At 37.3% G+C, this 18,481-nt stretch overlaps 1 protein-coding gene across 1 annotated transcript in view; it reads left to right on the top strand.

Annotated features, from left to right (window-relative positions):
- Nucleotides 1–10,718: 10,718 nt before the first annotated feature.
- The window catches only part of DLG1 (discs large MAGUK scaffold protein 1), a 123,772-nt gene continuing 116,009 nt past the window's right edge, over nt 10,719–18,481 (top strand). Inside the window, exon 1 of the mRNA XM_015637619.3 lies at nt 10,719–11,272. Coding sequence (XP_015493105.1) covers nt 11,243–11,272 — 30 coding nt within the window. The 5' untranslated portion in view covers nt 10,719–11,242. The remainder of the gene's footprint in view (nt 11,273–18,481) is intronic.

Raw genomic sequence — 18,481 nt, 5'->3', positions numbered from 1 at the left:
GTACTTAGACTGAAAAAGCAGATGATGGCCTATCCTAATCAATTTTCCCTTTCCTAACTTGTTGCAGCTTCTCTCTCTCTCTCTCTCTCTTGCTGATTTCATCAGTATACTTCTATTTCCGTGGTAATTTAATTGAAATGTGCAAAATAGACCTCCTAATACTGCCCTTGAGCAGTAGATTTCAGCTAACCAAAGGCTCCATTAGTTGAAATAATGTATACCAGAACTTGAAACATAGGCACCCATCCCTTCCACTATTCCACTGAAGTTTTCTCATGTGCAGAAGCTGTTCCTGCTGCAGCCTGGGCTCCTGGAGGTGGTGGCAGAAGTCCAGAGTGAGTGGGGACACGGAGACTCTGGGACACAGAGTGAGCTGTGTGTGCTGGGGGAGGTTCATGTGATCGTGGAGATCCCTACAAATTTACCCACAACAGATGAAGATGTATCTAATTTGTTTTGCAGGAGAAGATGTAGTCAAAATGAGAATGTTAGAGTAACTAGCAAGCCTAACCTCAATTTTTTTACATGTTTAGATATTCAAGAATTTTATGAAGTGACCTTATTGGACAATCCAAAATGCATTGATCACTCTCAGCCATCTGAACCAATACAGCCTGTGAATACCTGGGACTTCTCCAGCCTTCCAAGCACAACAGTGACATCAGAAACATTGCCAAGCAGCCTTAGCCCCAGTGGAGAGGTATGATAAAGAAATCTGTTCTATTTTTCTTGTTGAGACTATTAGTTTGACATTGTTCTTGAAGTTTCCTTCATTTTATAAAATATTCATTTTCAAAGAAAATGTACATTATTAAAATCAATAGTCATAGGGGATTTAATTATTGAAATGTTTAATAACATGTATGCATTTTGCTTAGTCAAAAATTTATAAACTTGTTTGTCAAATGTACCATTAAGTGACCATTAAATTGGATTTATGCTTTGATTTTGGAACCTCGCTGACAGGTTTAGTATGCTTTACACTCATCCATACTTGTGACTCTTGAGTCATTACTTCATTAATTATTTGGGTAATTTGAGGCTGTGTCTTTCTGACTAGTAACCTTTTCAATCTGATCATAAGAAATTCTCTGTTACTTCTCTATGCTCTGGAAGGACTTGTCTTTGAAAACTATATGCAGCCAGTTGTCACTAGTGAGTGGTGAGAAAACTGATCAGGAAAATGCACATTGATGTACATTTTTCAATAGATCAAAATCTCTCTGCTCATTTTAAACTTAAAATGTTGCTTGAATATTTTCACATCAGAGCTTTTATTTGTCCCCAAAGAGGTGAACCTAGTTCAAAGTGTGCTGTGGAAACTGGAGAAAGTGTCTGAATGTCTCAGTAACTGAAGGCAGTGTGCTTTGCTGATCCATTGTTGTGAAATGATTGTAGAGCTCAGGAGGAGCACTGGGAGACACTAGCCAAAGGTCCGGTGCTGCAGCCTGTAGGGAAGCTCAGGAACTTTTTAACGGAATACATAAGAGACAAGAGAGGGGGGATTTAGGTTTAATTGGTACAGGGAATGATTCTACAGAGTTTTGGTAGCTCCCTGAAAGTCATAAATAAACCAAATAATAGCTGTCATAGTTATTGATGACAATTTTGTCAGTTTCTTTCTACTGTGGTAATAATTCTTGTGGTAGGAAGAAACCATAAGTGGGATAAATTCTGACTTGAGTAGAACTTTTGGCATAGTTTGACAGGCTGTCTTTTGAGATAATATATCAGGTAAAGTTCCTCAAAAAATCCTAGTTTGGGTTATTAGTAGAAACATTCTGATTAAATTAGAAATTGAACCATGGGAAGAGAAAGGTATGTTGCTGCTTCACCACCTAAGACTAGAATGAAGCCTTGGGCAGTTGAAGTAATTAATCAAGTAATTAAAGTTCTACATTTTGACTAAACTAATAGAAGTTGAATAGTTAACAGTTGGTTTCTCAGAAAAGGTTTAGGTAATTTTTGAATCTTCAGGTGAGTCAACCATGGCATGGTAATAGATGAAAAGAACAGGTTATTGACATAAGTATGGTGTAAAACTCTTCTGTTCTACTTGATCTGCATAAGGCTTTGCTGGAGAAACTGTCAAATTTGAGGTACCGTGGTGTGAAGATGATGTTTAATTTCAGTGCTTAGAAGAGGTTGACATGGAGGATCTGAAGTCTGGAAAGAAGTGAAGATTAGGAAGGTTTGGTGCTGCTTGAAAGAATTGAACACTTAACTGGGAAAGAGAAGTTTCCTGTATTTATAGAATGTGAAAAAGATAATATTTTGCTCTTATACAAGATGTGCTAGACTTACACTATAGAAATAGACTTACAAAAGCATTTTAAATATTTTCCTGAGCACCAGAATAGCACAGTACATGGCCAGTCTCCCTTACTGAAGGTCTGTTGAGGCAGCAAAATGGTCTTAAAGACCTTAAATGTTTTGGTTTTGTTTTTTTTTTTCATTCCTGTAATGCATCTAGGAACAGTGTAATGGAATTGAGGATTCATATCCCTAACAAACGATTTTGTTATTAGTAAACATATTCCAAATTCTAGCAGCCTGGACTGGTGCTATGAGATTTGTCCTAAAATGTTGCCACTGTAGGATGTTTTGTGCCTCCCCTATAGGAGAAACGGATGTCTGAAGTGGGGAATAGTGTGTGATGTTAAATCCAGGCTTTGTGTTATTTTTGTGTGCTTTATTATTCTCTCCCAGCCCCCTGCAGCAACTGTTTCTAGTGCTATACAAGTGTAGTGCTGTCCTTGTATCTTTCTAAACAGTTGTAGATGAAGGTATGACTTAATTACAAAGTTTCATCTTTAGTTTTTTTTTCTCATGTGCAATTGAACTTCCAGGAATAAAAAGGCCCTGTCCTTGACACTGCACCAATGACAACAGGCACATTATCATGGCAAGGTCGTGAATGCATTGAAAGGAAGAATTGCCTGATTTGGGAGAGCTCACCACAGATGTGTCTGTTCTCAGCTGCACTGTTTGCTTCACCAGTACAGCCTGGTGGCCATGCTAGTGTTACCTAACAGAACCTGATATGGTGTGGTTTACTTTGGTATTTTTCTAAGTGGCCTGGATTTGAACATTTATGACAGAGCTACCCGTCTTCCTTCATGTTTTTTGTCTTGCGTATCATGTGAAAATCACAATTGTTCGACCTTCAGTATATGAAGATCAGGTTTTAGATTTACTTCCAGTATTCAAAAACATAGCTGCATATCTTGGTGTTGATCCCAGTTCATGTGAAACTGAAAGCAAGCTTTTCTCCAGTCTGTCACTTACAGGAAATGTTATCTTGTATTTCATTAGTTAGAATACTGTTTCCATATTAAGTTGGAAGGTGAACAAATTTGAAAAATGGTATTGGTTTAGTGTTGGTTTCAGTATACCTGAATGTCTTAGTTCAGGGACTAGAGTTTGTTTATTTTTTTTTCTTTATATAACTGCTAGGCAAAACTTTTCCCTCAATATTTTAAAATTTAATAAAAGTTACAAGGAGAAATTCTCATGTATTCACAGTTTATATTCCACATACTTGCTGTGTATACTATGTGAAAATTTATGTTTTAATGCTTAATGCTTTTTGGTTCCAGTAATACTTTTTTTTTTAACTACTTGGGATATTAAAAGAATTATTTTATATTTGGTTTTAATAAACCCAAGGGCATAATAATTCCAGTACAGCATGTGTTTAATCGAGTGATTTGTTTTTCTTGCTGAAATTTACTAGAGACTGGGGACGACTTGGATTTAGTATATCTGATTTTGTTCATAGCTAGCTTTTTAAAAATAAATTTTCACTTTTCAGACTTTCAAGGCTGCTGTCCAGTTCAGTGTTAGTTCATTAGCCAGACACAAGCAGATTGGCATGCTGGATGCACTCTGAGATTATTTTAACTCTATTCTGTGTCTTGCCAAGCTGTTGAGTCCACAGGTGTTATGGATGGAATGTTTTTTTTCTTGCTAGGATATTGTTAGCCTTTGAAATAATGTATTTCAACCCTGTTTCTTTTACCTTGCTGGTATTTTTTTTTCTTTCTGTAGTTACTGTGGGCCAAATGAATATTCTTCCAGCTGACACTTTGATGGTATATGTGAGAGTTGCTTGAGAGTGGGAATATAATGCTCCCCTAAAGAGATTAAGGATTGAATTACAAGAACTTTCTACACAGCTGACTTTGGGAATGACTTTTTAGCAATGTGTGCTTGTGTATATACATAGAATAGCGGTATACAAGCTTAGGTTGCCTGAGGACTTCTCATGGCACGTAGCCTACTTCTTTTTTTTCCTTCCTGCTCCTGAATCCAAAGACTGGAGTTTGAAATCCCCACAGGTTGTGTATTAGAGAAAGAGATACAGATTGCAAGTTTTCCTGCTCCCAGCAATCTGTTCTCTTTTCCATGCTCTGGTAAATAATGTTCCAGGAAGTACAGTTTTATTTGTTTCAATCTCCAGTACAAAATGATGGGGGGGGAAAAAAACCACTAAAAAAGAGGGAGTGATTCAAGACAGTGATAAAGCAGGAAAGGAATGTTAATCCTTTCAGTACTAGTTTAAAAAAACAAATGTATGCAATCTGAAAAGGACAAACGGTTCATACCTCTCCTTGTGTACATTAAATACTGAGCTCTAATGTGCCTGGCAAAGCGAGCAAATGTGAAAGAGGATCTGGGCGCTGTGTGAGAGCAGAGCGCCTCGGAGCTGCTTCTGTGATCTGTGCTGCCATCTGTAGGTTCGACACTTGGTGTTTGACAAATAGGCGGTGAAACTAATCACTGGAAGAAATCTCTGACCTAATTGAGTAGTGTATTGCTAAGGAAATAGTCCTGTGATGTTCCTTTTTATCTTTAAATCTGTAGGATATGTTTCAGTATTTTAATTGTTTTAAACTAGAGAAGTTAAGATGCTTGCTGTTTAACTTGAATTTAAAAGCAGCCACAATAATTTGATTTTAGGTGTTGAAAAAAACCCCACTGAACAATGTCTCAAAGGAAATTTTTTGCTTTAGGACATGGAACTCAATCTGGAGTCTCTTACGGTTGGATGAGGACACCTTTGTATTTAGTGGGTAATGATGTCTGAAGGACTTTGGTCTGATCTGTGGTTTTCCCAACTATCTGCACATGCCCATGTGTTTAGTGTCTGGCATGTAGAGACTGGCTAGCTCACTCTCTTCTAGGGCCTTTTGCCAAATTATTTTCTCATACAAAGAAAGCAAAAGAGGAAGTAAGGAAACAGCTGATAGGTCTGCGATTTCAAATAAAATTTGACGCCAAGGCAGAGTGGCAAGGAAACTTGCTAAACATCTTGCAATTACAAAATTGCTCAGTATCACCTATGAGGTTAATTACATTGTGAAGGATTTTGACCAGCTAAGTCTTGAAAATCTCAAGAACTGGAAATGCAAAACTTTTCTGGTCAATCTGTTCCAATACTTGACTATCCTCATGGTGCAAAAGCTTCACCCTATTTTTAATTGAAATTTCTATTTCAATTTATTTGTAGTTTCTAGGGTTTTTTCATCATGCAACATGGACTTGGCTCTGTCTTCTGGCTAGCCCCACTGTAGGTACTGGACGGTGATTTCAAATTCTGAACTTTTTCTCCAAGCTTAAACAAGCCCTGTACCCTCATCCTCTCTTTTAAGGGTCAAGGCTTCTGAAAATCCTCTCAACCATCTTAATGGCCCTCTGCAGAACTTGTTCCAGGTTCTCAAAATCCTTGTATTGGGGTCCCAAAATAGAGTGCGGTGCTCCCGATGCCCTACTGGAAGTGTCAAGCAAAGGGGAATAATAGTTTTATGTTACTACTGGCTGTGTTTCTGTTAGTGCAGTTCCTGTTTGCCTTCTTTGCTGTTAAGGCCTGCTGCAGGCTTGTGTTCGCTTTGCTCAGGATCTGTCAACGTGCATATTTTAAAAAGGGATAAAGTTAAACTAACCTAATTTTCACCTGCAATATGGGAGTTATCTTTGTTTACAAAGCAACCAGTAATGTCTCCTTAAACTATTAAAATTTGTGATAGTTTTGTAAAACTTTTTAATAAGATAAGCTCATGCAGTCTGGAGCAAAGTGTGGAGGAAGGCCAGTCCTCTGACAGGCTTCCTCCTTGGACATCTGTCCCCTAAGATAAGACAAAACTACTTAGTTATGGTGACTAAGCCGTGGACACCTTCCTTCTTCGGGACCCCATGTTATCTCCCTGTTAACTATTGGTCATTTTACCCTGGTCTTAAACCACTGGTCCTTTTCCCAATTCTCCCCTTCCCTATAAAACCCCAGCTTTTGCTCAGTTCAGGGGAAGTCCATCACTGGCCCCCTTCACAGAAGCCTGCATGAAAGGACTCTGCAGAATGCTACACGGCCTCCTGTCTCATCTATGTGTTGGCTGGGGTAACACCTGAGTGGAGCTGGGCTGATCACAGTGCTGAAATCACATCTAAAAGAGCTGATCACTTGAAGCCTCAGACTGAGCTCATAAAGGTTATCCCTGGCTGGAAACTGCCTGGAGACCCCTGGACAGCCGTTCCTTGTGGAACCCCATCCGGGATGGTCGGTGGCAGTGCTGGGGTTGGACAGACCTCCAGAACCAGCTACCAGCAGGAAAGCATTTTGGATGTCTGGTTCCTAGTGCAATGAAAAAATCTGTGTTTAATCAGTAGCAGTTTGTATTCAGAATGGAATGGTACATCAAGCAGTAAATCAGGATCTTAGTGGAAGTCTTGTGAGGAGATACCTGCATATGTAGAGTACATTATTAAAGTACAGGATGCTCTAGTTCTGTTTTTCTGTTTCTGAATTTTAACTCCAATATCTTCACCCTCACTTTACAAAGTCATTCTTACCTGTTGTATTAGCAAGTTGTTCTGGTGAAAATCCCTGACAAATTGTACTATGTTCAAATACTTCTTTGCCTTAATATTTATAAAGATTCAATACTGCTTAGCTTGATGATATGCTATGTCTGATCGCTGTGTTCCTTGTTACTGTACTGATCCTTTATGTCTGTATCTGTATGTGTGTATTGCCCGTTATTTACATCAACTCCTTCTCTGCACACATGATGTGCTTGTTTGATTTTAGCAGCTAGTATAGTTCTGCGTTGCTCAGGACTTTCATTGCTTACTGTGTATAAACTTTACAGTGAGGAAATGGTATTTGGCTTGCTATGTATTTTGCCTTCAATACTTGAAATGCAGGCTGTTTGTACAAAGAAAAGAATGTAATTCTTGAACCAAAGCTGAAAAAGCCTTCCAGAGATAGGCTTCTGGTCAAAGTGAATTCAAAAGCAAATGAACAAAATCCCCATGCTCAGTTCAGGATCTATACACAAGCAGTAAAATCCTGATATTTCTAAATTTCTAAATTTCAAAGTAAATAGACAAATTCACTTTAAAAAAAATAAATCTATTTTTTTAATAAACTTTCAATAATTACATCTTGCAGCCAGATTCAAAGGTAGCTATATAAATGATGAGATCTTACACTTTCTTTACTAAAGTAGCTGAGAAAATGCTTGCAGATATGATAGTACTTGATCTTTCTTGAGTCTTTGATATGTCTTCTCAAATATGCTGAGGTTGGGCATTTGACATTCCCTTGTGAGGCTGAGCTGAGCCTGCTTCTCTGGTTACACCTGTGACAGCTCTGTGCTGTGTGGCTGTTCTCATAGAATCTAAGAGCAAATTAGCATTTAAATAACCACATGCACTTTTATATTTGTGGATAGATGAAGAAATTATTTATCTGCAAAATCAGTATTTTCTAAAGCATTGTTTTAATTTGCATGATTTATTTCTGTGCGTATTTTATCTGTGCATGAATTTTCCTTTATTTAGTTATCTCGTAGCTTTGTAGATAGAATCTGCCACACTGGAAAAAGAATAAGCCTGTGAAGATACAGAAAGCGACTGCCAAACATAACCTGAAAGAATTTATAAATAATTCAAGGGAAAAAAAACCCATCTCTTATCTTTGTGTTTCTCACATGAGAATCATCCTTTGTTTTTTTAATATTAATGCCATGAAAAGTGGTGAATGGAAGTTCATTTTTTCCTTCTGGCCAAGCTGTATAGAATAGTTGTTATTGGTTGTTATGGAGATCTCTTGGAGCTGACAGGACAGAAAGATTTATTTTTAATAAGAATGAATGACATTGAAGAAATCACAATGTTTCTCACAAATTCAGTAGAATAATAGTTATATTAATGACTAACAGCACTATGTGAAAACATCTTACTCTTCCGTGCATGAAGGGATGACTTTTCATGCATTTCATGATTATGATTCAAGTTTTGGTGTGTTCTTTAATATCTTTCTGTTCCTTATCACAACACAATTAAAAGGAAAGAGGGCTTAAAATTATTTTATTAAATTGTTTAATTACAGTAGTTTTACTTCTAGATTTTTTACCTATATATCATTTTGAAAAGCTTTCTTCTGATCTCCAAAATTTAACACATATTTGCTCATTCAAGGAGTTTTATGATTTGTTTTCAAAATACTGTATTGTTTTTTCTTATAAAAATGCTAAACCTCCAGAATGTTTGAGTCTTGGTCAATATTTTTTGAGTGTTTATTTCTTCTATATATATAGTATTTCCAGTGAAAAGGCTGCACAAACTGCTTTTGGGCTAGGAAATACTTTTTTTATGCATAGTGCTCTTATCTTTGGGTGCTTATCTCTCTATATTTGTGGAAATGTGTATTGGTGTTTGCCACAAAATCTTTTGGTCTACTGGTATGGGATTTTTTCCTCTGTGTGTGGACACTGTTAGCTGAAGATGGGCCTTGAGAGAACCATGTAGAGTTACCTGAAGGACTTAAAAACCATTGTAGTGGTGCAGTGCTTGGTAAAGGGCTCTAATGTACCTTGGTTGTGCATTCTGCTCCTGTTTGTGCAGCATGCGTTACTGCATTTCAAGCACACTTGTTCAGAAGTGACTTTCTGTCTGCTCTGAAGTGTTTAGGGTGCTTGTTCATGATGAGCAGCCTAGTTCACAAATCCTCAGCAAAGAAATGCCTTTTCCTCACCTCTTTGGTAGGTCTCTTGTACATCTCTGTCTGCAGTGGCAATTTGAAGGAAGTTACGTGCTTGCTCTGTCAGGACTAATGGGTCTTGGGTCTTGTTGGAATGGTGGTGGCAAGAGGGAGAGGAGAAAAATGATGTGTTAATGATCCTCAGTTCTAAAAGAGTTCCAAAGAAGGCAAGAGAACAAAAAATTGAGAATAAAAGTGATGGATTCTAAACATAAGCTAATTGTAGCCAGGATTAATCTGTGGAAGCTTAATCTTGTACCAAGGCGGCCGAGACAAATTTCAGTGATGAGCAGGACTGGTAATCTTTGCCCTTCATGGACAGAGTGTGAGGGAGAAGCCAAGTTTCTGTGTGTTATTAGGGTTCCTAGAGCTGTTTGTGCAAGAAATGTACATTTTGACTGACTGCATGTCTTGTATTAGTCATTGAAGATGTTTCTGGCCTACACACTGGACATGTGCCAAGTTACCTAAAAATGCATTTCTTTAGTTTTCCTTAACTCTTTGGATACTTGCAGTTAGTTAATTTCTCTGAACCTTACAGTCATCCCAAAAGAATACTTGGGAAATGCAAGAATTTCTTTGTGAGATACCTTGTGTGCATTCAGCTATGAAAGTAATCCCTCCCTCCCTTTTCTGACACAGGAATGTTTCATCAGCTTAATTTTTTTTTATTTTTTTATTTTTTTAAAAAGTTAGAACTTTTAGCCTTCTGTCTGGGTTCAGCCAGTTTCAGCAGTCTGAAAGATATGTATTTTTCCCACTGATGCTTTGCAGCAGTGAGAACTTCACCTAGGTAGTTACAGCAGAAATTCTTCACAGATTTTATAGACAGTGTAAAAATGAAAAATATCTCTAGCTTGACTTGGACATACAAGGTAAAAATCATTGTCTTAGAGGTTGAATGGTGTAAGATTTATCTTTAAATTCCATTCAAGTTTGTCCTATAGAAATATCACCTGCCCACAAAATAAAATGTGTGATTTTGCAAAGATTAGTTTCCTTATATGCCAGGTTACCCCTTTCCCACTCTAGTAGGCCCCCCACACCCCACCACTTCTCCCAGTATATATGGAAGAGCTGGGAGCAAAGTTGCAGAAAGTTTAAAGGGAGTGCTCTAGATACACAGTATGTTCTAGAGTTGTTTTGATGCAAAATGCAGTCATTTGTATGTCTTGGGGTAAAAGCAAAATGACGCAGATAAGATTGAATAGCTTGAAATTACTCATTGAATTTTTTCAATATATTTCATTGTGTTTGTAGCAAAGGTATTAGTGGGGGACCTAATAGGACAAGATAGTGGGAACTGAGTTTATGAGCTGCTTTCAACTCCTCTTGTGGGAAATTAATGTTACAAGGTTCTTACCAATGTATGGAACTGTCAGGTTAGTGTTTCAGAGTACACAGGAGGTTGTTTTGTGCCCTAGTGTTAGATTTTTCCCAGCCGTGCTAATTAGGCTGAGAAGACAATGCCTGTGCATTCAAACTTTGCCTTGTCACTGCATTACAGCCTTACAAAAGGAAATGAAATTCTAGGTTAATTCAAGGCTCAAAATAGCATTTCTCTTGCAATATGCATTACTCTTTCCTTGCCACTTTCTTCTCTCCCTGATCTACATGGAATATTCCATTCATTACTGCTTAGGAAATCAGTTATTTTGCAGTCTGCAAATGCTGAAATGACGTTAGGGGAGAAATACTTGTTTGCAACCAAAACTATTTTTGAACAAACGCTTCATTTTAGAAATTGTAGCCAGCTAAGAAAAGCTGAATTGAGATTTTTTTGCTGTAAAATAATTTTGTATTGCATTTCATCAAATGATTCCCTGTGATGCTCATGTGTTAGGTAATCCTGACAGAGGAGTATATGAAATAGAATACGAAGAGGTACTTAACTGGTATGGAACAGGATTTGACATCTTTTGTAGAATATTTGCAAGGATACATTTAAGTTTTTCAGACATAGATAACCAAAATAGGCTAAGAATTTTTCATGAAACTTAAAGCTTTTGTATATTAGCCTGCTGCTTTTTCTCTACGGTGTTTCTACCTCTGAATGAATCCAAAGGGAAGCCTGGCACTCACTCAACTGTTTTGACTATTAAATAAGTGTGCTTTTTCTCATTCTGTTGAGATGGTGTTTAGCTGTGACTGAAAATAAACCTTTTAAATGTTTGGAAATATACCTGCTATGCTGAAACGATGGATTGCTTATGCATTGTAACAACAAAGGTAAGATGATAAAGCTTTTGATTAATGCCTACAATTTTGGAAGTTCTTGTTGAATCTTTCTTTCGGTTTTTACTATCTGTATAAAAATGCCTTGATGGTTTTCTAGTGTTGATCTTTTTTAAACTTTAAATGGCACAGATCATCAAAATAAATTCTGTAGTTGTTGCTAAGAACAATCATAGATGTTAATGCTTTGAAGAGCTAATTATGCACATATTGAAAAGTGTAGTAGAATGATTTCTTCCCCCCTCTCATACAGTAAGGCAATCTTTTGTAAAAATTCACTCTCTTTAAATGTGTTAGAATAGTAGTTTGCTTTTTATTCCAGAATAAGAAATTCTGAATGATGTTTTACATAATGTTTATCAGGACATATTTAAAATAATCATCAAAGAGAAGAAGATGAATCTGGCAAGTTGTATTAGGGATGGATATATTTCAAAATGCTTTATTATTTTGACATCTTGCTGCTTTGAGATGAAAATACCCTTAGTGTCATTACTTGTGTGCTAGGATAAAGTTTTATGTAAGTTTGTTTTTAATGCAGTCCACTTGTAACTGCTAAAGATAAAATCTGATGCATAAACATAGTACATTAGTACTATGCTTGTGAAATACTGACTTTGGTTTCTTGGAGGCTTTTTATTTTCCTTCAAGTAATAAAATTCTTCAGTATTGTTCCCCTTTCCCTGGATGTTGAGATAGTTGCTAGTTTAATTTTTTTTTTTTTTTTGACAAACTGATTTAACTTCTAGCATTCTTCTGGATAATTTGAAAACATAAAACTTGCTTATACAAACTTCTCCTTCTCAATAAATAGAATAAAATTAAACATCTTTGAGAATATTAGGTGGATTTAATGATAGCTTTTATAAAAGAAAATATGCCTTCTGGGTTTTTTGACACAAGGAAGCAAAGGCTGACTGGAATGAATGAAATTACCTTGTCTCTCGTTAGCAAAGGAGTTTTTCTGGCATCTGAACTGCCACAGTTCTTTTGAAAATTAAATATATCCTTTTAAATCATGTTTGAGTGATATTAATTTGTGATGTTTCGGCTTTATTTATTTTAGAATATTCTCTTTTCTACAGTGAGATTGGGATTGGATCTTGATTGCTTCACTTCAGTAATATTGATACATACCTTAATTTTATTGTACTTATTTAAAAAAAGGCAGAGGCAGAGCTGTCATTTTTATAACTCAAGTGCTTAACTTCAGTTTTATTTTGTGCATTTGTTCACATTCACATATCTACTTGTCTAAAAGTAGAAAGACAGTTTATATGGAAAGTTAAGTCAATATAAAACATTCTGTGAAAAAAAAAGTTGTTTTTTAATATGATTGCCTGGGTCTGTGGGTGCTAAGAAAGTAAGACTGCTCACAGAAATGCTCACAGGAATGTTGCACAGGAGAGGGAGAGATCATCTCTGCACAGCACAGACTTACATGGGGTTAGACTGATGGTGCATTTCCACCTGGAGTTATCATCACTTCACCCTTCCTGCCTGCTTCTTGTGAAGTTTTAGCCACATTTAACTAAATGCTGCTGTAGTTCCTTGTACCATCAACTAAAGCTGTTTATTTAAAGTGGTGCTTAGAAAAGAACTGTTTGCTTCCCTGTGTACCTGTGTATACCTATTTACTCAGAAATTGTAGCCTAATGAAAAATACATTCCTTCGTTTTTACATTTCAAATCTCAAGAAAAATAATAAGGCAGTTTTGAAATCATCATTAATGTAATGTATGATTGGATTAGTAAAAATGTTAAATGCTTCCCTTTTCTCTACCTTGAGTGGAGGCATATTTGAAAGAATTCATTGTTACTCTTTATTTCTGACTAGGGAGGAGAAGAATTTGGCCAGTGAGATGAATTTTCTAGTGGATTTGAGAAGTCTTTTGTAATTTGCTCTTTGATATTTCTGTATTGCTTAATTGAGAATTCAGATCTAGTCACAATAGATGAACAGGTCCTTAAACTAATTTCTGTCCTGTCTTCAGAGGTTCTAAGTGGTTTACTTTGCCCAAATCTAGTGCAAAGAACACTGATTAATACAGTATTTTTTCCTCCTTATGTGGGCACATTGGTTGGATGTAGGTAGGCAAATTTGCATCACTGCAACCATGGATACTATTAAGAGCAGGCACGTGGGCTGAGCTTACAGTAATGATTTTTATTTAAGTCACAGTTTTAAATGAGTTCATGGCACTTAAAAATACAGAATATGAAAAGTCCTTGATTTTTCCAGAAAAAACAATTTTTAGCAGTCATTCTTAACTTTGTTCCATAGCATACTTACAGTAAAGCAGTTTGAATTTAAAATGACAACGATCTAGAATAGCTTTAAATAATATATTTAGCCTGACAAGTATGAAAAAACAACTGATTTGTACCATTTTTATTTCAAAATACTAAGAAGCATCCTGCTTGGACTGCTCTAGAGCAGTATCAGTGTGGTGCAGTCCTTGTTTCTGACAGTAGCCAAACTCCAGTATTTCAGGAGAGGAGAAATATATAATGCATCAATCTGCTACTAAGGGAGAAAGGCGAAGGGTTTTTTCCTAAGTTGTGAAACTTAAGCTGTGAGATCTCATAAATTCTGGGTCTGAGCTCATGATGTGGCTGCAAGGTGCCTGACCACAGGAGCACAGTTGCAGCAGTGTGGCTGGCGTGGGGAAGGTGACACTGGGTTGTTGTGATTCCTGCAGCTTTCCTCTCCTGGCTGTGCCTTCCACTGTAGTTCAGAGTCCCATTGTTGTTATAGTCAGTTTTTGGAATATGCCTCAGCTTAAATGAATTGTGCATAATTGAATTTGCACTGAAAGTGATCTTGTCCAACCATCTGCTTAAAGAAGGGGTAGCATCAACTTAGACCAGGTCACTTAGGGCTTTGATTTGGTTTTGTTTATCCCCCTCAGCCTGTCTCAGTTAAAGCAGTCTCTCCTCCTGCTGTGCACAACAGGGACCCAGTTTTGTTTTCTTAATGTCTCCTCTTAGGCATGAGAAGGCTAATATCAGCTCCCAGTGCCTTTCTCTGGGTGAACAAGCCCAGTTCCCTGAACCTTTCTTCACTGTGCTTCAGCCAAGTGACAATCTTGGTGGTTTTCCACCTATATTTGATCCTATATTCCAAGTCTTACAAGTGTTTGAAGAAACATAAAGTGAGGATTCAATGCAAGTTTTAACCTTTGGTATTATGTACTGTGTGCATAAAACCTGAAAGCTTTAATGTTGGTAGGAAATAAAATGTAAGAGGCAATTGTGTGAAAATAGAAACAGTGAAAAACTAAGCTTTTATGTGTAAACTTGATGGAGAAGTTATTTGGTGGCCCCAAAGGAATTTGCGTTCTTAAGTGGAAGAACAAAATCTAGAATTCTGATTTTAAAATTGTAGATGAGATGTAAATGAGTTATATGGGTAATTTTTACACTGAAAGCTTAAGAAATACTTTCAGTACTTAATAGTATACAACAGCTCTTCCAAGTTGGCACATGTGAATGATGTGTCATAATGGGTTTTGGCCAAGGACTTCATTTTGCCAACATTCCATGTCCTCACTAAAAAGAAAATTGCTTTCCAAACATATTTGATTGGATAAATCATAGTTATCTGGTGAGCCAGTTGAATAATACTAATAGTAAGTCATTTGACTTTGCTATGTCATCTGGTTACAGTGTTGAAGAAAAGGGTGCAAAATTAGTCATAAAAGCTTTGGGAAGTGAAAAAATGGTGCGACTCTAATGTTGGCAGCATCCACAGATGGTATGATACTGCTCTTGCTTGTAAGTTTGATGTATAATGCAATGCCAAAGAAGCAGCTGCCTACTAGATAGTTGGGAAGTGTCAAAATCAAGGATGGTTGTCTGCAATCTAAAGGATTGGCCAGCTTTCCTGTGGAATAGGAGACCAAGTGTGTCAGGAATGTTTGCCATATTTGGTTTAAAGGGTATTTGACAATGTCAGTGAGGAATACATGTTGAGAATACTGACCTTGTGGTCATGCCAGGAGAAATCGTGTCCAACTGCCTATATTTATGGTTGTGAATAGCCCTTTAAAAAGTTTTTAATATACAGAATGAACTTAGGCAGAGGGTCATGCTTCTAATCTTTTCAGGACAAATAAAGAAGCCCAGTGCAACATCAGATAGCTGGTGATTAATTCTAGAGGTTGTAGCTGAAGAAATTAAGAAATACCGTGTTTTGGATTCTATGGATGGAACTGAAAGTGGTTTCTCAGAGTTTTAAAGATGAATGTTTCAAGGTGATTACTGATGACACCAGGAGTGATGCAGGTGGCTAAGAGTGATGATGGAGGAAATGACGAAGGGACCTCATGAAAAATCTGAAAAGCTGTATGATGAAGTATGAGATAACTTAGACTACATTAAGGCAAATCATTAGTAGAAGTTTACATTCTTACTGTGTATTGATTACAGGATATAATAAGCTTTCTGCATTTAATTTCTTTTTAAGGGAGTTCTCTGGATTTCAGAGTTCTCTTTCTGTTAATATGTTATTTGGTATTCTCCCAACCAACAGCAGTTTAAGACTCAAGAACTTCCTGAGCCAGAGGCACTTGCTGTGTAGTATTCTTTGGCTTTCCCTTACATGGATTATCTACTCTCATAAAAATGCACATAGAATAGAAAACAAAGGCATAAATCTGTGGTGTTTGCCTCTTATACAGAGCTTCTTCTAAGTTAATCTTTGTTTACTTGTGTTTGCTTGCTCTCTCTAAATGGCTGCAGGTATACAGGGTTGTTTAATTGATAACCCAGAAGTTAATAGGATTGTGTAGTTATTCATGCTGGCATTCAGTGATGTTGGTATTTGTTGGAGTTTGTGTGCTCCAAGAAACTGGATACCAGGCATCAAAGATGTTTATATGAAGCTGATGAATTTTACATGAAGGTCTTGTGTTATTGTGTGTGTTTGTACTTATTTCTCCTTCTGCTTTAAAGGAAAAAGCTGCTAATTAATACTAGAAATAAGTGCCAAATGGGTTATATTTAGTTATTGCACCAGGGAGTCAGACTGACTCTGAGAGCATGGTGTGGAACATGCTTAGACTGGAGATGCTGAATACAGTAGTAAAAAAGGAGAATTACCTTCTGAAATCAATCCTACAAATAAGAGCCCTTCAAACCATTTTTGTAACTCTATTTGCCTGCCTGGAACTGTGTGGATTTATTTCAGAGGAGCTGATGATCATAACCTGAGCAATTTTCCAGGTATTAATGGAAGCAGAGTAGTGAAGCATTCATTCCTGATTTTTGCTTCGCTGACCTCGTTTACTTTGGGAAAAGAATTCAATCTATGGCTTCATGAGTGACTGTAAAACCCTGCTGATTCTGCTTTGAATGCTTCTATCCCTTTTTGTTCACTGCTCACCTGCTAGGATCTCTCTATGCTTTTCTGCTGTCTACTGAGTGAAAACAGCTCATGGAAAAGTCAAACAAGCACTAGAGCTATTGAAGGATAGCTGCTGGGATGGAGAGTTGTTGACTGTTGAGCAGTTAAAGTGATTCAGACGCCTGTGAAAAGGCAGGTAAGATGGTAAGACTTAACAGCTCAACACTTTAGGAAGGAGAAGGTGAGAAGAGCAGTGATTCTCTCTGGAGCAGAATCAAACTGTTTGCTCAGTGTGGCTGCTGCTCATGGAACTGGACCCTCTGAGTGAACAACTTTGGCATAGTTTTCTGTTGTAATGAAAACAGTGGGAGAAAACAGTGGGTGAATAAATGTAGGGTTGTTCATAGTTGGGCATATGGTCTCCAACACGATTCCTTCAGTAGACAGAGCTATTTAGATTTCTTGGTGGCAAAAACCCCAAAAGGCTTCCTCTCTTAATTTGAAGTGAGATTTCAGGATGGCTGAGCTCACTGGCTGATTATCTGGTATGCTGCTAGTCAGATTTGTTTTACTAGCCAGCACTGTGCTTGATCACTCACTTCTTTTGTCAATGCAGTGCATTGCACCAGGGCTTTGTTAACATGAGGGGTGTTTTTACACTTTATTTGAGGCTTAATCATACCCTGATGTTTTGTCAGGAAGTATTACTCATACTTTCATAAGTGGGAATAACATTACTTGAATCTCATTCCTAGGACTGGTATTTACCAGAGCAAAAAAAGTAAAACTTTGAAAACATATTCAGATGGAGACCACCACTATTTAAGGGATATTCAGCCTTGTTAGGTTTGTGTGTTTGTCAGATGTGTTTCTTTGAAGGCCATACACTGCTATATCTTGGTTTGGAGGAGGGAAGGACATTCTTTAATGAAATTCTAATGCATACTTAAAGTATAACTGAGAGCTGCTCTCTTAAAGGTCAGTGTGGGCAGGAATCATCAGCATTTTCTGAATTCATCTAAATGCCCAATGAAGAATGAACAGGCCTTAGAGTGTTTTAGTGACAAACCCATACTGCCCAGAAGAATGATTCCCTACCCTCCATGCTGTGAAAACATTAGAACAATAATTACTTCCTTCTTCCAGTCCTTGTGCTCTAACAGTGAGTTTACTTGTGCCACAAATAAGATTTGTTGAAGACATTTTTTGCTCTTATATTGGGGCTGCATGTGCCAGCCTTCATTCACAGTTCTCAAATGTGCCATTGAGATGGAGAACTACTGCACAGAATTCTCACTCCTCTGGCTGTTCCTTCTTGCCTGTTGTAAAAACTGTGTGATAGTTGCATTTAGCCCCCTGCATTTGGGGTGCCTTTATTACCTGGTGAAGACACCACTGCTGAGGAGTGCTTTGTTTGCACGTTGTGCAGGTGACACACCACTTGCACATCTTGTATCTCAGGCTCCAGAGATTTTTGTCTTAAGCAGAATCCAAAGGCTCTTCTGACTTGGGCTTTCCAGCTGCTGGGCTGGTGGGTTGGCCAAACATAATAGCACTGGATCCAGAACGGAACAGTCACTTCTTGAATTCTTGCAAGATTCTTGGACTTTATCTGTACAATAGATAACACTCTGCAGTTAGAGTGTTATAATTATGAACTTGATCCATTTTTCTCCTGTAATTAAAAGATGGCCTTTCACTTTAGTAGGCTCATTACTTTTTTGAAAATATGTAGTAATTCAGAACTGCACACATTTGACTTGTAGAGTATTCCTGTATGTTATTGGAAATGCTTTACCCAGAACGAGACTTGTTTCTGATTCTTCAGTCTGCTTGTTTTCTATCTGGAATTAAAA

The sequence above is a fragment of the Parus major genome, chromosome 9 (assembly GCF_001522545.3).
Source record: "Parus major isolate Abel chromosome 9, Parus_major1.1, whole genome shotgun sequence".
In the NCBI taxonomy this organism is placed as follows: Eukaryota; Metazoa; Chordata; class Aves; order Passeriformes; family Paridae; genus Parus; species Parus major.
The sequence above is the reverse complement of the archived record's forward strand: the minus strand, read 5'-3'. Positions and strand labels throughout refer to the sequence as shown.